Source organism: Anneissia japonica, unplaced genomic scaffold (assembly GCF_011630105.1).
Source record: "Anneissia japonica isolate Jap-2015-1 unplaced genomic scaffold, ASM1163010v1 scaffold4446_len648930_cov198, whole genome shotgun sequence".
NCBI lineage: Eukaryota > Metazoa > Echinodermata > Crinoidea > Comatulida > Comatulidae > Anneissia > Anneissia japonica.
The window spans coordinates 559,208-579,642 of NW_022683639.1; the positions used below are offsets into that span (position 1 = coordinate 559,208).

The window sequence follows — 20,435 nt, forward strand, 5'->3', positions numbered from 1 at the left end:
TTGCAACCCTGGATAATATATGATATCTTGTAGATATTGTAAGTTGTGATTTGTCTACAAATTGCTCTTGAGAGTATTTTATGCACATTAGCATTTCAATATGATTGAAATTGACGTAGTGAGATAAAATCTCAAGAAACCAACTGTGTCTGGCAGGATTTAAGAATGACTAACTTTGTACAATTTATTTATTGATTGATTGATTATTACTGGGGTACAATAAATTGACAAAAAGAGAAGCAAATTCAACTATTCACCACTACACTACACATAACAAATAGCAAAAATATGACATAAAAATAAATGTATTTTTCAATTAAGCTTGTATTAGCTTTGTATAATCAGCATGATTAAAAAAAAATAAGTTCATTTGTACATTTATGACAAAGTTGTTTACATTTCTGAACACTACAGAGCAATAGGATTTCCTGAACTGAGTGTATTTCATAGAGGGCTCCCTTTTCAGAATGTTTCCTACTTAAAGAGCTGGCCCTCAGTTCTGTCCAATATTGTGTCTTTCTGTTCGTTATTACGTTAATAACAATTACAAATTTGTGTAAAAGATAGGCATATAATGATATCATGAACATTTAGGCATTTATCTCAGATGAATATCAATCATCGATTGACAACCGACAAACTTATTTATTTCTTATTTAATTGTATTACTTAATATGCTTCGTTATATATTTGTTCAAACATGTTTTTTTGTTCTATATCAATTTAAACATTTTCTTTTCATTGTTTCTTATAATATTTTAATATTTAATAATTTTTTTTTGTTTTATAGTACTGTATAGCATAATAAATGTTTTGAATTGGAAGACAATTTTTTTAACTGCAAGCTCCTACAATATTATTGACATTTTTTCTTGCAGGTAATACCACAGCTGATTGCACGTATAGATACCCCACGACAATTGGTAGGGAGGCTAATCCATGACCTGCTCACCGACATTGGCAAACAGCATCCTCAGGTAGGATTGATTGGCTTCTTGTCAGAGGCAAAAACCTATTATGAAACCTTTAAATTTAATGGCCCTCAGTCTTTCTTTACAGGATTCCACACGAAGTGCTGTCACAATGCTCTCTGGAAGTTTGTTCCACTCAGAGGTCACTCAGTTGCTAAACAAATTTTTTTTCAATTTCAGTTCTATTATAGTTGCCAAAAAAATTTCATAGAATGACCCTTGAGCACCTTTCTTTGAGGTTGGGACAAACATAAGTCAGGGGATGTTTTAAATTTATGTAAAATCTTATAGAATATATATATACTTTTTCCTGTCCACAAAGGAATGGAAAGTAATATCTGAACATAATGTGGTACAGTGATGGTGCATTCTTTTTAATAGATTTTTATTTCTAACAGAGATACTGTAAACCTTTGAATTGAAGCCCCTTCTTTAGTTTTTCAAAATCAGCCTTGAAAAGAAGCCCATGGGCTTCTTTTCAAGATTGCATAGGCTTCTTTTCAAGATAGTACAATACATACACTGTACATGAATTTCAGAAAACAAAATAAATACAAGCTTGGTTTATACAGTAGTTCAGGTGACTTTTAATGCCAGTTAAATACACTCCATGATACAGATTGACGTTACAGTGGCCCCTGTTATCAGACCGTATGTCAATAAATTTTGCTGTGTGAAAGAATGTTTTTGTCATTGTGTTTTGGTCACTTTTCACTGTGTTTTGAGTATTTTGAGAAAACATTAGGTTTGAATTACTATCCGATAATTCATATCACTAATATGTAACATAAAGATAGTAATAATTTCACAGGTTACAAAATACATGTGAATGTGTTTTATTTCAGGCCTTGATCTACCCTTTGACCGTGGCCTCAAAATCTACAAGCCAAGCCCGACACTCAGCAGCTGATAAGATACTAAAGAACATGTGTGAACATAGTAGCACATTAGTCCACCAGGCTGTTATGGTAATATTGTATTTTTGATTGTAGTTGTACAAATAGCGCCCTCACACATCATACTCTGCTTCATCACAGGCTCTGCCTGTTTGGTTTCTCAAATGTATAAATACTTCAAATACTCCCCACTTGGGTGCAGTGTTCAGTCTGTACATAAAGGAATATTCAACATAACTCCTCATCTTCTCTCCTAAATGCACGTAATAGAATGTGCAGAGGTTCTCATGTAATCATAATAGTATAAGAGTTTATCTTTTACCTAAGAATGCAAGATGCTAAAAGAAAATAAAAGCTGTATAGCAAGTGAGCATGAATATACCAAACTAAAGACTAACAATTTTGCAATATAATAATGGTATAGCAACATTGAAATTCAGTTTTAAAAATGAGCTATTCTGCTCTTAAAAAATCTCAATAGTTTTTGCCTACACACAGTATCAAATTCTGTTCCCCTCAGCTGTGTTGAGTGAGTCTTTAATAATAGTAAATACTTCAACTCCTTTCTACTAACTAACTTGGTTAGTTTTGCTGCTTTTCTAGCTTATCAACCCAAAGGGCATATCTTTTATATTGTATTCTCTTGTGGTGGATCAGACGGTCATTTTCTGATGCTTAAATTTATATCAACAGGTGAGTGAAGAGCTGATTCGAGTGGCGATTCTTTGGCATGAGCTATGGCACGAGGGACTGGAGGAAGCTTCGCGCCTCTACTTCGGTGAGCGTAGCGTAAAGGGAATGTTCAGTGTCCTGGAACCGTTACATGCGATGATTGAAAGGGGGCCACAGACAATGAAAGAAACATCTTTTAACCAAGTAAGTTCACCATCTCAGTCCACCATTGACCCCCACCCCTGTTAGCTTTGTTCCAAAATACTTTTAATAACTACAATTTTTACAGTATATATTTAATAGACGTGTGTATGAATTGAGACAGACGCGACAGCTCTCAGGGAGATGTAATTCATTGTGAAGTCAAGCATGTTGTTGCCTTCCAAGCATCACATTGCACTGTTTACAAAGTAGAGTTTCTCAATACAGGTTTTAATTAAAGATCCCTCCAATAGACATTCCCAGAGTGTCAATCAAGCTAAAAAACTGACCAATCAGAACAGGGCCTAGAAAAAAACGCTCTTATTTATGATTGTTCTTACTACAATTCACCGTATGAAATATCAGTGATCTTACAGATTAATGTAAACCTAAAACAGGATATTAAGCATTCATAATCAATGCTGAAGTGTAAAATGAATTCAATGTATTATTTTTTTATTAAATTCTGTGTAATATTAAATGACAGAAGGAAATGTATGAGAATCTCAAAGGCGAGGAAGGAAGTATGCATGAACAGTTATAATTTATTTATATTTTGCATGCCCCTTTGAACAAGGCTACCCCTTGAGCCATACAAAAACTGGGGCTAAATAAAGGAAAATAGTTGATCAAAACAACTGACAGTCTTTTTATATGAGCAATGCTAACATGCAAAACAGATATGTTTATAGTGAAAGTTTTCCAAGGTTGTGAACAGGCTTATAAAATATAATTAGTTAGCAAGTATAGTGTAAAATACCAAAAAAGGTTTTGTAAATTTAAATTTTTTGTAGAAGGAAAAATTGATTAACATAATGAAAATGATTTATTATTTCATAAAACCATTTTTAATGAGCTTGAATTGTTTTTTATTTTATTAGGATGTTTCATATTTATGTGTTCAATTTTTTCTATTTTTAGGCCTACGGTCGTGATCTTATGGAAGCCCAAGATTGGTGTCGAAAGTATACACGTTCGAGGAATGTCAAAGACTTGACGCAGGCATGGGATCTGTACTACCATGTGTTCCGAAGAATTTCAAAACAGCTTCCACAGGTTTGACTTTGTTGTTTACAGGATGCAGGACAAAACAACCTTAAATACAAGGATCAGTTTTGTAAAATCATACGTAACATTTCAATAGCAAAATTTTCATACGTTGAAATGAATTTTAACAGAAATGTCCACTTCCTCAGAAAATATACAATTGACATTTAGCTATAGAAGTTTGCCCACATCAAATGCTACATTGACATATTGGGCTGAATCTATTACATTTATAGATTATACTTACTGCCCAGTTTAATGTCCGTAGTTCCCCATCAAGGAGGGTTGGACACATTCATATCATTAAAAAACTCAACATTTATTTATTTATTTATTTAATAAATAAATTTAAAAATGTTGAGTTTTTTTAATGTCATTCGAGATGTTTTCATACCACTTTTTTTTGATCGACCCCTTGGCATCCGCCCTCCAATGTCACAGCTTAGGATCTCCTTAGGTTATGTTATACATATTTGTTATATCATGAGTTTTGAGGTGAAGGGTAACTTTCCCCCAAAAGTTCCTTCCTGGAAGGCATCAGTGGAGCATAACATAAACTCAGATTGATTACCATCCATCTGTTTACATTGTTCTTGAAGATGACACAACTTGAGCTTCAGTATGTATCTCCAAAACTGCTGATGTGTCGTCACTTAGAACTTGCTGTACCAGGTACCTACGACCCCAATCAACCCATTATTCAAATTGAACGAGTCCAGTCATCACTCCAGGTCATCACATCTAAACAGCGTCCTCGAAAACTCAGCATATTTGGTAATTCCGACAAATTATCTCGTTTATTTTTAAGTGTAATTAAGAGCATGAATGATTTAAAGAAGCCCTCCCTAAGTGATTTGATTTTAGTTCCAAATGATATTTTGGTTTTAACCTTTTGTGTTGTGTCTTATCAGGGAGCAATGGTATGGAGTACATGTTCCTACTGAAAGGCCATGAGGACCTAAGGCAAGATGAGAGAGTAATGCAGCTCTTTGGTTTAGTTAACACACTACTTGCAAACAACCCTGATACATTCAGAAGGCATCTTGAGTAAGTCAGCTTGTCTTCTTACTCCTTAATCTCATTAATTATATGAAGCATAGTCACAAGTACAGTACTTGCGGGAAAAAAAATTCAAAGGAGTACATTAGCTTGATATTAGGCTTCAGTTAGTTGAGCACCCAAACAGTAATCTGTGGGTTTTTTATTCAAATCCTAATGGGGACAAACAATAAAAACAACCACCCTGGTAAGAGGAATCTAAAAGTAAAAATATATCTACTATTTAATAGCAAAAATACTATGTTTTTTCTTTATGAAAATGTAAGAGCCTTACTAAATTTTTGTGTAACAGGGGTAAATTACTTCAGATACAGTAAGTAAACTCTGTTATAAATTACCTTTTATAAAGACAGCTTCACTTAGTCTTACAAATTTGATATTATTTTATTTAAATATAATCAGTGCACCACTGTGAATTTGTAATATTCTGATTGTCTTACAGTATTCAACGATACTCCATCATTCCATTGTCAACAAATTCCGGTTTAATTGGATGGGTCCCACATTGTGATACGCTACACGCTCTCATTAGGGATTACCGGGACAAGAAAAAAATACTGCTGAACATTGAGCATAGGATAATGCTGAGGGTAAGTCAGAGATGGTACATACCAACGGGTGCACTGGACCATGATAGATTACAGGTTCTCGGTTCAAATCCAGTCATGACTCCATTGTCAAATTTATATCAATATTATATATTTTCACTTTGATCGTAAATTATTTATGATGGTCCTATGTGATAATGAATTATAGAAACAGTTTTAGTTTGGCTACGTTTATTGTGTGGTCATTTAACAGAATAATCTGATCGACACTAATTCTCGCTTAAGGTTGAACGTAACTATCGTATCACATGTGAGAGTGTGATGGACGTGCTGAGAGCACACAAGGACAGTATTATGGCCGTGCTAGAAGCGTTTGTTTATGATCCGTTACTTAATTGGAGACTAATGGACTGTAAGTTGTACACTAAAGCTGGGCACTCACTGTGTCGTGCGGCGGTCATACGAATCCAACTCCGTTCTCTGTGATCGATAGACGACGCGACGCTGTCTGCTGATTGTCAGTGGCAATCTGAACGGATTGTCATTAAAACAATCCATTGTGCGCACATCGTTGCGTTGCGTTGCTGATAGCCGTCGTGTGCAGTGAGGGCCCGGCTTAATGCCCTGTCCACACTATCAGGTTTTCTTTGATGAAAAACTGTTTTATGCCCATATATAGTCATGATATGCCCATATATGGTCATGATGTGCCTATATATGGTGATGATGTGCCCGTATATATAGTCATGATGTGCCCATATTTAGTCATGATGTGTCTATTGGTTATGATGCTATGACCAGCATGTCATGTTTTTCTCAAGTAAAATTTGATAGTTTGGACAGGGCTTAATAGCTTCCTAGAACATAAAATGTGGATCAACAAATGTTTAGTTCTGTTGTTCAATTAGAAACAAGTTTGTACATTATTGATTGTGTATGCAGTGAACAAGGAAAAAACACTTTTGATCAGATCTATGTAGAGAATGAAAAAATATCTACCATTAGAAGTTTTTTTTTTCAAAATGTGTAAATAGTGGGTTAACTAAATAGATGGAGTAACTATTGGTATTTTTTTACCTTTTTCATCATAGCTACACCTAAAGGAAAACGATCAAAATCACGAACTGATGCTTATTCCAGCAGTCAAGCAGGTAATACATAGTACAGTGTACATTTATTCCCTCATACAGTGTCCATCATATATGTTAAACCTATTATTTTATGCAGTGTTGTTTTTTGTTTTTTGGTATATCCAACTGCCATTACATTTTGTATGTACCACAGACTATTTGGTAATTGTCTTTTTTTTTCTTTCAATTTAATGGACCTTTCCAGACTCTCATTCCACATTCAGGTCCCACAGACACACAAGTTTACATACATTTCGTCGCTCACATCATGAACTAACACAATCAAATTAGATTGTGTTAGTTCGTGAAATCAAGAACGCGCGTCAAAATATGCGCTGTTGTTGTTAAGGACTTTTTGTGCGATACTAAAATTGCTTGACAACCAATACGCGCTCGTTTTGACGCGCTACTGTGATTTCACGAACTAACACAATCTACTTTGATTGTGTTAGTTCGTGATGTGAGCGACGATTTATGCTTTCATTTTTGTGGGACCTTAACAACCATATCCAAAAGATCCATTGGGTACCTGCTGTACCAGCAAATTTTGGGTACATATATTTTTATCACTTAGGCAGCTAGTCCTAATCATATCATTAGGATTTAAGTTCTCACTTTTAAATTTGAATTTTAAACAGATTTTTAAAAATTATGTTTGTAGAAATATCGGATGAACTGCATGGGGAGACACCATCACAGAAGAAGCCTACACACCCAGCCTCATCTGTACAATCGTATGGTGAGTTGGTTATATTCACACATTACTCTTTGACCTATACATCTTTATTATTATTATTATTATTATTGTTATTATTATTATTGATAATATTTCTAATTTTTAGCCATGTATGAGATGCATTTATTAATTATCATTATTGACTATTATTATTATTATTATTTTGTTACTAGTATTAATATATTATTTAAAAAATATTACTATTATTCTTTATTATAAATAATTATTATGGTCATCATTATCATCATCAGTATTGTTAGTATTAAAAATATTAAAGGTTTCCTTCTAATTAAAGACCACTGTTGGAACCAGAGTTTTCATGGTCTTTAGCAGCCCTTTAATTGAAAAGAGAACTTGTATTAGTTTCCTTATATATCAAATAAAAATCTGTGTATTCTAGATGGCGAGAGCGGGATCCAACCTGAAGCCCTTAACAAGAAAGCTGTTGCCATTATCAACAGGGTCAGGAAGAAGCTAACAGGTTAGACTCAATAATTTCATATTTAAGTGTCTAATTTAAGTAATTATTTATTCAAAATGGATAACGTTTTTAAAAATTTTTTTGTAATCTATTTTCCCCTCTGTGGAGGGCCTAGCTGTCACCCCTATCAGTGCTACTGAGTATAGTTCTAAAGGCCTTATTGGAAGATCAATGTCTTTAATCATTGGCCTGTCACTTGTTTTTATCTTTGAGGAAACACCCTTTTTATGTTGGTCTTTCCCCCACTCATGAATGCCGGTGGATACCTGAATGATCTGTGTTTATTTGTTTGCATAGGTCGAGATTTTTCTGCTGAAACTACGCTTGATGTGAAGAAGCAAGTGGAGATGTTGATAGAGCAAGCAACATCCCACGAGAACTTATGTCAATGCTACATTGGATGGTAAATATTATTTTTTGATACGACAATGGCTAAAATAACCCATAGCATTGGGGTAACCCCTTTTCATCCGAAAGATGCAATGGAGGCTTTAAAGTACACACAAGCCAGGTGGTTACACGGACCTCCTTATCCGAGAAGACTGTGGCGTAGTTCAGACTGGATAAAACTTGGACTAGGAGCACCTGAAACCAGCACCAATGTTAAAGCTGCAGTTAGCAGTGCTCCTGCCTTACCGCTCAGCCACTCGACTCACCCAAATTTTAATTTGATATTCTTTTTGCATGATGGTATTGTTATGGGAGAGGGGTGTGTGAGAATTTTATTACACAAATCCTAATTCACTGTGTATATTGCTATGGTTGATTGGATTCCTTAGCAATTCTAACATAAGGAATTCAATGATTTTTTTTTTATCATTGTATACTGTATAAACATTTAACTTGAAATTGAAATTGAGCTTGCATGTGTACATTTTTTATATATATATTTTTTTTCATTGTAGGTGTCCATTTTGGTGATGAATTGCAAATAGAAAATGAAGAACAAACTACATGCAAATGAATTAACAGCTGGACATAACAGATAAAAATGGGATCAGGTGTTGAAAAATATGTAGTACCAATAACTGTTGGTTCACTAAAACATTGTGTTTAACTTTTAATGTACAGTCATCACACAAACCTGAACCGATACTTGAGGACACAGATGAAAGTGACATTCAAACTTAACAATTGACCAATCAGAACAGGGCCAAGAATGCTTCTAATGATATTTGGAAATGGGTGCTATTTTGCACTTTGTGGGATGTGATAATATCTCACCCTCTATAAGAAATCAATATAAATTATAGAATAGTGCTCAGAAATGATAGATATTTATCTGAAAGTTTACCATCCTATCAACAAATATTTTGTTTTATTTCTGAAAGTATTGCTGTAATTTAATTTTTTTATTATTATTCTTATAATATTACATTATTGATAGTATTGCTAATTGTTAGCCTTTTATGAGATAATTCAATAATTAATTATGATCATTTTTATTATAATTAATTATGATAAAAGTATATAACATTTGTAAAATTTCCTTACTGTTAAGTTTTCTTCATGCTGTCATGTTTTATGTGTGATATGACATGATGCCATATAGGGGCAACTCACAGATATCTGTCACATGAAAATTGATAGAGTTGACAAAGCATAAGAGTACCTATGTGTCCCTACTTAAGGGACATCCTAAAAGTAATAATTCAGGAGTAAGATGATGATTCTGATGATTGAGTAAATTTGTTAGACCATTTAATCTTCAATGTATTTGAGTTGGACACAAAAATTTTGTTTGGTTGGATGTCTGATTGATACAGCAATACACTACAGTTCTATCCAGACTATTGCATTTTACATGATAATTATATGTGATTTGGCCATAATATATGGGTATGATATGACATCATCGTGGCCAAATATAGATGTGATGACATCATGCCCATATATGGGTAATTTTCGCAAATTTGTCTTAAAATTTGAAAGTATGGATTGAGCTTCATAATCTGATAAATCGCATTCTGTCGAAAGTGCGGATAAAATTTAATATACAAACAAATTGTAGGTCTTGAAACATGATGCATGTATAATGAAGTATATATGCATTGTTGACCTCTGATATACAGGCAAGGTATTTGATCTACAGTACAATTACAAGTACAGTTCGCCTTCAATTCAAGACTATTTATTTGGTTCTTTGAAAAGTGGTCTCGAATTTAGAGGGTGCACTGTTAGTATTGCAAGTCTGACACTGTGTCCAATTGCTTGCATCCTCAGAGTATAAATGGGCAAGACAACCGGAGATCTGTTGTTAAATAGCATAATTACATTGATTTTACTGTGTATAATGTAATTGAACCAAATAGAGAATAAGAGATTATAAAAGCTAAATCTTGTATTGCTGAGTGTCCAATCATTATGTTTTACACACATGCTCAACTAAGACTTGAACATGCTGTCCAAAAAATTTTAGGTGCATGATGCAACACATTTGAACTAGCCCAAGTCAAATACAGAATGGCATAGAACTTTCCTTTCCAACTGTACTAAGCACTATTTGCTAAAATTGTGGACTGTCGTGTTTAGTGATTTCAGCCTCAACAGGGAATGCTATGAATGAGGCTGCTTGCACTCGATTTTGTCAACCAGATGATGAAATCCTTACAGTATTATTGTATTCATGATGAATGTTTGTAACGTCCTGATATATTCCCACACTGTGTTTTACCTGTTTAATTAATTGCCACCTTCTAGTCGCTGGAGCTAAACCCACAAGAGCTCTGCCCTTAGACCCCACCATTGCGTCCAAGATCCCCTGCTCCCATAGAACCCCATTCTTTTAAGGCATCTTGAAAAAGGGTCTGTTCATAATATTAGAATATATGCAGAATTTGAACACATTAAGGCACAACACAAAATTTGACAGGCATTTTGCTGTTTATTTATGTTTTATAAATAGATTAAGTTGCTATATTTACAGCATTTCTGTAGCTTTTTCAAGCCGAGGACTAAAAAAATGTTTTAATGACCACCAGCTGTGAGCTCAGTGTTTTTCAATTCATGGAAAGCACAAAAATGTGTATTATTCTATAACTAGATTTGTAGGTGAAACACTTTTTATACCTTATTTAACAAACCTGCCTCCTGCTAATGATCAAAATAAGAAAATGAAAATTCTGTAGCCCGCTGCTACCTTGAACGATCTAAAACAAACAAACCTGTATGTATATTTCTTCCTAAATATATAAACATCCATTACTATACTGTTGACATTCACCAATAAAAATTATATTCTTTGGCGAAACAAAGTATAAAAAGTCTCATCTACTAATCATAATTTGTTTTTTTTTTATTCATTAAACAAGAGACTGCTATGTTACCCAAATTACTTGATTAAATTCCCACAAACATACTTCACAATATGCACCTAGCTATTAACACATTACTAACCACTCCTACCCCAGAGTGGAGAGACACCGCTCAAGACACAATACAAGCAACAGACAGTATGGGATTCAAAAATGGCGGGCCAATCCAGGAATAACAAGATTTATATTATCAATTACCGGTATATACTGTACTAATTAGCAATACACACACAGTAATAATAATACAGTAGAAAGTTTACAATAGAAAACAGATAAAAACAAATATAATACAATACACTACTGACACTTGCTAAGTAGATTAGATATACTGTACTGTAATTTGCAGACCGTATCATGCAATCATAACAATTAATACTAACACAAATCAGGCATTTTTTCATCAGCTTTTGTCCAAGCTGCAACTAGAAGAAATTGGTTCGTCTAGGAAAAATACACACTAGCAGGTAATCTTTAGCCTGCTGCTGGACACATGTTAGAGAGTGTTGGTAGTCTTTCATTTCTCTTTCAGCGAATTAATTTTACTGATAATCTTAAGAGCAGGACCTAACTTCATACTCATAGCAGTCATCAGATGGTCCTCTTTTAGAAGCATCAATGCTTGTCCATCGATCTCCTGTGCCAAGAACTCATTAGCGTAGTCTTTACATCCTGGGACAGTGTTGATGAATCGAGACACATGCTGAGGGCTCCATTGAGACGGTTGGCTAGGTAGCGGAGGTGGTTCGTCATTATCATCTTTATCTGAATCTGCTGGGGGTTCCAACTCACTCATTGGTGAGACATCTCTGTGTGTGGTGGAGGTTGTGTCTTCTGAAGGTGTGCAAGAACTCATAGCACCTTCAGACAATGTAGCAGAGTTAGAACTTTCATCAAGGAACATAGGTTCTTCAGTCTTCTCCATCTCCTCTACTTCTTCTTCCTCTTCTTCCTCCTCATCATCGCAGTCCTGTGGAGGTTTATGCTGTTGCTCCACCTGTGAAGAGCAATACAAATGATTCACTGGTAAAAGTTATAGTACAAACTTTGTGTAATTGATGTCCCAATAATGTTTTCAGTCTGTATCTTCTTCATCCATCTACAGCACCTGCATTTCCAATGATGAACAAGGAGCCTTGACACTTTTCTTTAGGTTTTCATGTTTTTACTGTCTGTTGGTGTACAGCATATTGATGTGAGACACTTTGTAAATTGTATGGTATAAGTGAAATAACAGAAATGTAAGATGCACAAACTCAACCTACCTCTTTCTCCTTTGATAAGCGCTGGGTGTTGAATGCCAGACGGCCATGCTTTACCCGCACTCCCTTCAAGGGTGCTGCTCTCTTCTGCATTTTCATGTTGTGTTTCAGTCGTTCAACGTTGAGTCGTTTTGGTTTGAAGAGGCCTAGACGTTTACTACAGCCCACATTATACCGCTTAGCACAAGCCATGGAGCAAAATCTTTTCGATCGTTTAAATTTATTGGGTGTGTCCATTTTGCCACAAAACTCGCATTTCAGTAATTCATCATCTTTTTTCTCTGAAAATGTCAAAGTAAACACTTAAAAATAATTATGAAATTAAATTTCACAACACAGAAACCACTGTTTAATGGGAAGGTATAAATCAGGATTTGAATATCTAAAACAACAACATAGAGCAGTCTTAGGGCGAGAAAGTGTAGGGGGCCCCTTGAATGTCAGTAAAGTTAGTGAACAGGGTGCATTATCTCCCTAGAGATAATTGTTAAGGCTGAAAAGACTATTTAATTATTAGACAATTTCTAATAATATTTAATTATCAACTAATATTTTGCACAGGCATTTAATTGGAATATTTGTGTGTAACATATAGATTAGGTCTATTAATAATTCATCATTTGCATATGTGCATTCATTAGTGTGCATAGGTTACATGCTTAATCATGAGTGTATTGATCTAAGTTCCAATGCAGCTTTGCCAATATAAATAAGCATTATCAAACAAGCAATCAATCAATCGTTAACAGAGGCTGATCCTGGTAGCACAGGGCTAGCCCCGACCCACCTCTAAAAATAGAGAAAAAAAAGTAAAGAAAGTCCAGAGAGAGGGGAGTATGTTGCTGTAGACCCACTCCAAAACAAGCTAATTTTTTATTTAAATTCTATCAGTCCTATGGTGTGCTCTCATGCATTTCTAAACAAAAATCTCAAATAAATATTAATATACAAACGGTTAGGTAACCAAATTGATTGATTGATTGTTTTAATAAAGTGTCACTTTGATACTACAAACTATTTTGCTCTAAAACATGATACATGTAAGGCCATGAATAAAATGACTGTCGATCTTTATGGTCCAATCGATGGTGTTGTAGGCCTTTATCATCCAAATATCCGAATTATTAGTAGGCCTACATACATTGATTTAATCGATTTTAACAAGTTATAGATAATGTGTTTACATGTACAGTAAAACTTGAAGTCAATCTTATTTTACATGGCAAATTGTTATGTTTTTCATTAATTAACGATCTGCAAGTCAAATTTTATTTAAGTTGAACAATTTTTCAATGCCATTTTGTATTTGATTCAACTCTATTTAATAATAAGCCTACTATGATTGGTAATCAGGTATTTAATTCTAGGGTAGGTGGAGATGCAGATGGCTAGGGTTTATATACTGTTTGAGAAGATTTTTGGACAATTTTTTTATGTCGGGCATGTAAGGGCCAACTCAGACAGCGTCGTAAGACGCAGCCCGACGGGATTTGTTGTCGCGTCGGGTCTGTGTGAACGCAGACGTGATGGTGTGCGTCGGGGGCGGTCGCGTCGTGGAATACTAAACATGTTTAATATTTCTCATGACGGCTTAAGACTGTCCCCGACGAAAAATCGGGTTGGGCTGCGTCGGCCGACGCTGTCTGAGTTGGCCTTAAGACAACCCCTATGTTTCATGGTCAGCATGTTCACAATTCCTACTTTTTTTTTACTGTATATGGTCCTGATACTGCATCTAGCTGGCTGGCTAAAACGGAGCCAAATATAAGGCTAATACAATTCTATGATTTTTTTAATGTTTATCAAAATCATGATTTTAAAAATCTAAAATTTGTATGTAGGGCGTACAAGACAACCCCCTGCTTTTCGATCGTAATTTGGTATTTTAAGCCTTGTCTTATACGCGAGTATATACAGTACATTTTTGAAAATCAAGAAAATGTACCGTATTGTCAAAAAATGTTTGTTGTATTGTGCCGGGTAAGAGCAAGAGGGGGCCCATGGCCTCTCCGAAGCTAATTTGGAATTGGAACTGGGACTTTATTTTTTTTCAATTATAGAAAAAGTTACTATTATATTGCCATGGCGTTGTAGTAGAGAGGGGCCTTCCTGGGGCCGATTAGGACTGGGATCTAGAAAGCACATCCGTTACATCACTGTTAAAGATGTATTGTCCCATGCTAAATACCAAAAAAATCATAAAAATATTTTTTGAAATTAACTTGCCAATTTTGAAGTAACATAAAAGTTATCAACTTGAACATAGCAATTAGTGTATTTAAAAAATGTCTACCCATCAGTTTACAGCGAAAAATGATAGAAACACTTCCAGTCACTGGAAGTATTGACACCAAGGAGCTCACAGACATTAAGCCACTGGATAGGAAGGTGGTATACTTTGTAATCTCCCACTGGACTCGCCATGATGTACACTAAAATAACCTTACTGCTTAGCTGCAGCTTTGTTAACATCATAGTCATTCGACCAAATCTACAAAGCCCTTAACAACCAGCATCCCTATTCTGACACACTGGTACAATTTTCTGATCAGTTTGGCGGGCTTTCTGATCCAAAAATTTGGATTTAACCTTCAGTAGGAAATAAGCTTGTGACTGCCCCCTCACCTTCTATCAGAACACATCCATTGTTGCTTGTTTTACAGCTTTCTTCAACTACATTATCCTCTACAATAGCAGATCTTGAAATCTGAGATAAAAAAGTCAAATGGTGTTTTTTTTTTATTTTAAAAATCTGAGCAACTTCTCCATATTTTCTCTGTACTCCTTCGGCTTTATAAGGGGGTCTATTTTCATAATTTGGAATGTAAATGGTAATAAACATATATCAAAAAATACAAATCTACATCATTATCATTCCACTATCATCTGATTGCTACCACATGCACCACTACCATAATTAACATCAGAAATGTAGTTATGGTGGGCCAAGCCCACCATAATTTTATGGCCCTTAGTTACCCACCCTTAGTTTTCTACAACCTGTTAACATCATCATCGCCATCACTATTATTACTTACTGGAAATGGTTCTGAAGCCTCCTCTATAATGAAACCATCAATGACATGAGTAAGTACTTGTGGTTTGACAATAGCATGTGGCAAGTCTTTCATCCTCTCCTTGACTTGAAGTATGACAGTGGAAGTAGATGGCTTCGTACAAGGTGTAACGTTGACTGGAATCTGTTGTGATGAATTCACTCCATTGCCTGTCACCTTGGATGGTGGGCCTGATGAACGGATCACCATGAATGGGTCTGAACTTGGTGTAATACCTACTGATCTAGGGGTTAAATACCCAACAGGCTTAAGGATATGTGCTGGACGTATCTGAGTTGCCTGCCCTTGTGGGATTGTAGACTTCACAAGTCGAATATTTGAGTGCTTGGGATTGCTGGCTGTTGATGACATATGATATGCTGCATGTGATGAAGGAGGACTCTGAATTGGTACAGCGACAGAAACTGTGTTTGGTAGTGACCCTCTGATAACAGCATTGGATGGAAGTGGATTAACAGAATTTGATGCCAGCATGACATGTCGTTGGTAGGAAGTGATAGCTGCAGGGCGTGGTGTTCTTCCTTGAGGGCAGCGGATGATGGTTGTTGTTCGTATACGTGGAGAGTTCATAGCCATCACCTGATGTCTGGCTCCATGAGGAATAGCTATCGGTGGTTTAGTGATCATTGACGATGTTTGAACCGGATTACGAATAATTTGTGCACCTTTGAATACACGAAGATCGCTTGGTTGTAAAGGCCTGACTTGAATGGGTCGGCCAGGTTTTGATGACATGTGACCAACTGGAGCTCCTGCTGCTGTTACTGAAGTTGCTCTGATAAACATTGGTGTTCGTGTTGTTGGAATGTTTGGTTGCTGTCGAGGAGACGGTGTATTGACAATGAGTGTCTGTCTGCTGATGCCAGTGGGCTTTTGATTTTGAAGTGCTGGATGAGATTTGTGTTTGTTTGATTCAGATAGCTTCATGTCTTGTGGTCCACTGTTTGTTGTTGATGATGTGGGTTGGTCATTCGAAACACTGCTTCCTGGACCTGAAATCATTCAAAGTGAAGGTAGAGTATTTCAAAATAAGTGTAATTAACATTACAGTGTAATCAAAACTATGTACTTTAAAATGTGTAACACAAGAGAAAGTGAGCTTTACAATATTCTGTTCACTTTCAACTGTTCACACTACTATTGTTTTCTGAAACAAATACCTGTAATGTTGCCTATTTGGGTATAATGATGTCATATCATACCCATAAATTACATTTATTTGTCACATAAAACTTGATAGAGTGAAAAGTTCTTACAGAATTCAAAAAATTAATATTATAAATAATAAGTCATTTCCGCAGTGGCAGATCGAAGGGTGGGGGAAGAGAGGGACAGATGGAGGGTCTAGACCACATCAGCCCCACTATGGTTGGTGCTGGTAAGAAAATTTATGATTATAGCACCTCAAGATAGCCGGAAATAGCCCTCTCAGAATTTAAATATAATTTTTTTTTTTTACCCAATTTTTTTCATAATTTTGAAATATTTAGGGGCAAGGGACAGCTTCCCCCTCCCTTGAATCTGCCACTGATCTGGTTAATGAGCTTTCTTAACACATAATTTAATTAAATTTTGCTGCACAGAGATACCCATTGGCTCTGACTTTCGTGAGAAAATTGATAATAAAGCAGTGAAAACATGCAAAATTATGAATTTGCAGATATGGGTTAATTTCCGGAAAGATTCTTGCAGGAGTGCGGGATTCTGTCCCGATTTCCGGAAGACTTGGGACCACTGCAGTAGATTTTATTACCTTCAGATCCTACACCATCCTTCCCAGATTTCTATGAAAGAAAACAAAGGAAGGCTGTTAAAAATGAACTATTTATTGTTAAACAATTTACTCATCATAAATAAAAGTATACAGTCCTATGCATAGTTTACACTGCATTTATTTAGTCTGTTGGCTAATATTATCAGGCCAGCCTACATGTGGTAGGAACAATATCCATGCATGGTCATAATTGATAATGCTAGGTCTAGGCCTAGGCCGCACATTATAATAATACTGCATTGTACTGCCTACAGCAGCCTAGGCCTAGACCACCTCTTGGCTTCACTCCAATTCACTAAACCTCGACAGCCCCGGCCGAGGGTTGCCGTCAACCCTGCTAGACCGTGCCTCCTACTAGGCCTAGTGGCCTAGTACTATATTTATGCCTGGCTAGGCTAGTGTAGCAGTCTAGTAGTAGCTGCTACAGACAGGTCATAATTTAATAAGAAAAACACTACAACTGACCTTATCATTATGAAGTCCAAGGCTGCTGCGCCATGCATTAACATCCATTTCAAACTTCTGAGCACCAATTTAGTATTTTTGTGGCAATAAAAGCAAAATAATAAACATTAAATGTTGTTGTTTTCGTAGCAGACGAGTGGATCTGTTGTTCGGCGTCTGCTTTTGATTACCCAAAGCGCCCTCAATTGTACTTCGTTTTAGAAACTTGGGAGCGGATCTTTAGAAAACTTTAATGTTGCGAAGTCGAGGTGTAACCCAGCCAGCGTACTCAGCCAACGGGTTTAAGCACACTTTTTGAAGTCTGTTTATAATTTTTATGTATTTATTCATTTAAAGTCTCAAAATAGGAAATCCAAAAAAAAAATATACTGTACAGTACATTAAAATGTAGAAAATAATATGATGAACACGATCTCACAAGTGCTTGTGTCCTTGTGTTGAGAAATACGGTAACCGAGATCCACTGCACCTATCTAGCGTTTTTTACATCACCTCTTTGTAGTTATTAATTAAGCATTATCACTAATGACACGTAAGCAAGTCAATGAACTTTTAAATTAATTTGGACGAAATTGATGAAACCCAATTTGATATGGGCCCTAATAAAGTTTTTTCAGATAACAAATTACAATTAGTGTTATCTTGTTTACTTCTGCGGAACCAACACATGCGAAGGGTAGAACATTTCGACATGCCATCTGTTTGAATTCTCTCATAGAGTAAGCCCAATGCCAGCCATGGTTGAAATGTGATATGTTGAAATTCCTTAATTTACTACCGCTACAAGTTACTGCAAAACCTTTCAAGAGATCACATATACCTATATGACTTAATGTTGTTTAGTAAACCAATAAAATGATGCAACCATTTAATATGCTTTAGTTTAGGCTTATAACATCCAATATTTGAAGGAAAGCTTACGTCAGTTGATAACAGACACATTTGTTCTGTGTGTCTCGATTGGTGAATATTGTACTAGAGATTAGAAATATATCGGCCAATTGGCTTACATGAGAATGTAACATATGATGATATTAATAATTAATATTAATATTAAGTGAATGTTTAATTAAGATAGAAAATCTACAACATTTGGTAATATCTCGGCGCAATTCGGGCATTGCCCTTTCATTTTCGTCAGTCTAGACACAAGTCATTATCAATCGCGAACACCGACCTCATCATCCCGATGTTGATTCATTTATAAAGCTGTTAACAGTGTAAAGTACTAAAATAAAAGTAAATATTTGTATTGCTTAGTTTTTGTAAAGTAGGATATTATTATGTTTTAATTGAAAATATTTTTCCCTCTATGTGCTCATTATGTGCAAAGAAACAAATTTAATCTTCATTTATGTGGTCAAGATATAATATGATATATTATAAACTATTGTAATTTAAACTGAACTATAATGGCGTTGTTGCGATTTTTTTGTAAATGAGATGTATTTAAATAATATATTTTTTTTCAAAACTATTATGGGTTGTACATTGTTTCCCTTTTTACTATATGAATAACAACAATTACAGTTTATTTACAATATCCATGATACTTGGGGTTACTTTTTATAATAACTTGTTAAAAAAATTAAATGTTATTAAAATTGATGTTTTGACGTCCGCCTCTGTAATAAGTAAGTTTCAAGGGAACAAAGACTTTAATTCATTATAAATGATTAATGTTTCATCTACCTCCTTATCAAAATTAGAGGCATTGTAATAACAGCATGTGCGATAGGCCTACGTGACAAGTATATGTTCACTATCCGAAGCATAGATTAGACTTGAGATTTGAAAAACACGAACATACGGTTAATCACACTACATTGGGTATATAAAGGGAGGTAAAAACACTTTAATAGCATAATGACACCCTTCAAGATGAAGACGGAAGTGTGTCTGTGGGTCCTATGGCTCTACTGTCTCTGCTACACCTCAGGTAGGCATTGCTTTATAATGACACAGATACAACCTTAACGTGTGTAAATGGTAGTACTGCACTGCATTTTTTAAATATTATGCCATAGCTTCATGTAGCTTTTAGGATGTCTTCTATTTTCTCAATTGTTTTAATTGGTCTGTATTTTATCATTGTGCATTGTCAAATAAATTCAATCAATCAAACAATAAAATCATTGTGAGAAAAGTCTGACTGCAGACTGCCAGTGTAGTTGCCTAAGCCAACGAACTTGCTCTACGATATCTCGGCGTATCTTTTTCATACTATTGTGTTTATTTTATCCATTCAGAATGTTTTCTCTAACTTAGACTTTTGCATTTCTTTGGAAAAAGTTTCCTCTATTCCCCTTTGCAAATTAAAATTATTATTATGACCCATGTGTATTCCAATAACCTTGCAAATGCGTTACGTCTTTAATCTAGTTTGAAATTAACGCTGTGTTATATATTTCAGACATTATCATTATTATAAGTGGCTAAGTATATTTAGATAGACAAGTCGACCAGCACTCACATTAATCAGGTAGACATCAACATCTACAATGAAACTTCACAAGAAGTGAATCAAATAAATCGTACATATTGCACATATCCCAACAAGGCCTCACGATATTACCTCAGTCATTGGATTAAATAATTAGAACACACTCGGATTCACAGGGAAGATATAATAATTATGCAGCTAGACAGTAATCAGTGCATTTGGTGTCGAACCTACCAGGTACCCACTTATCTCCAGGGTGGGCAGAGAACCGGGGTAGATGAAGTGCCTCACCCAAGTTCGAGAGCCCGAATCGCAACTGCTAAACCAATCGCTCCCCAACAAATAGTGTCCAGTTCACTCGA

The 20,435-nt window shown here is 35.3% G+C and overlaps 3 protein-coding genes across 4 annotated transcripts in view; 2 read left to right on the forward strand and 1 right to left on the reverse strand.

Moving 5' to 3' along the window:
• LOC117100675 (serine/threonine-protein kinase mTOR-like) overlaps positions 1 to 8,718 on the forward strand; it is a 60,399-nt gene extending 51,681 nt beyond the window's left edge. Inside the window, exons 40-52 of the mRNA XM_033240464.1 lie at positions 879 to 977; positions 1,817 to 1,939; positions 2,561 to 2,743; positions 3,662 to 3,796; positions 4,387 to 4,561; positions 4,699 to 4,834; positions 5,289 to 5,436; positions 5,680 to 5,806; positions 6,486 to 6,545; positions 7,186 to 7,263; positions 7,661 to 7,741; positions 8,039 to 8,144; positions 8,647 to 8,718. Coding sequence (XP_033096355.1) covers positions 879 to 977; positions 1,817 to 1,939; positions 2,561 to 2,743; positions 3,662 to 3,796; positions 4,387 to 4,561; positions 4,699 to 4,834; positions 5,289 to 5,436; positions 5,680 to 5,806; positions 6,486 to 6,545; positions 7,186 to 7,263; positions 7,661 to 7,741; positions 8,039 to 8,144; positions 8,647 to 8,662 — 1,467 coding nt within the window. The 3' untranslated portion in view covers positions 8,663 to 8,718. The remainder of the gene's footprint in view (positions 1 to 878; positions 978 to 1,816; positions 1,940 to 2,560; positions 2,744 to 3,661; positions 3,797 to 4,386; positions 4,562 to 4,698; positions 4,835 to 5,288; positions 5,437 to 5,679; positions 5,807 to 6,485; positions 6,546 to 7,185; positions 7,264 to 7,660; positions 7,742 to 8,038; positions 8,145 to 8,646) is intronic.
• A 1,887-nt stretch (positions 8,719 to 10,605) lies between these two features.
• LOC117100592 (polyhomeotic-like protein 2) lies at positions 10,606 to 17,813 on the reverse strand. 2 transcript variants are annotated; one of them, XM_033240379.1, is made up of 6 exons: positions 17,631 to 17,813; positions 17,145 to 17,175; positions 15,353 to 16,383; positions 14,940 to 15,021; positions 12,318 to 12,595; positions 10,606 to 12,049 (listed from the first exon to the last, which is right to left on the reverse strand). In XM_033240379.1, exons 1-6 carry the CDS (start codon positions 17,676 to 17,678, stop codon positions 11,570 to 11,572), a joined length of 1,950 nt encoding a protein of 649 aa, XP_033096270.1. In that variant the 5' UTR covers positions 17,679 to 17,813; the 3' UTR covers positions 10,606 to 11,569. The 2 variants fall into 2 exon arrangements, with proteins under 2 accessions (XP_033096270.1, XP_033096275.1); XM_033240384.1 differs by lacking the exons at positions 17,145 to 17,175; positions 17,631 to 17,813 and adding an exon at positions 16,981 to 17,130.
• A 1,683-nt stretch (positions 17,814 to 19,496) lies between these two features.
• Positions 19,497 to 20,435, forward strand: part of LOC117100687 (MAM and LDL-receptor class A domain-containing protein 2-like) — a 25,563-nt gene continuing 24,624 nt past the window's right edge. The window contains exon 1 of the mRNA XM_033240474.1: positions 19,497 to 19,569. Within this exon, the coding sequence (XP_033096365.1) occupies positions 19,497 to 19,569 (73 nt within the window). The remainder of the gene's footprint in view (positions 19,570 to 20,435) is intronic.

Bases quoted from the DNA above. Each gene is read 5' to 3' on its own strand.
- LOC117100592 (XM_033240379.1), bottom strand. From the start codon at position 17,678: ATGGATGTTAATGCATGGCGCAGCAGCCTTGGACTTCATAATGATAAG. The intron at 17,176-17,630 runs GTCAGTTGTAGT...TTTCTTTCATAG, and splicing joins TTGGACTTCATAATGATAAG to AAATCTGGGAAGGATGGTGT. The intron at 12,050-12,317 runs GTAGGTTGAGTT...TGCTCTTCACAG, and splicing joins GCTTATCAAAGGAGAAAGAG to GTGGAGCAACAGCATAAACC.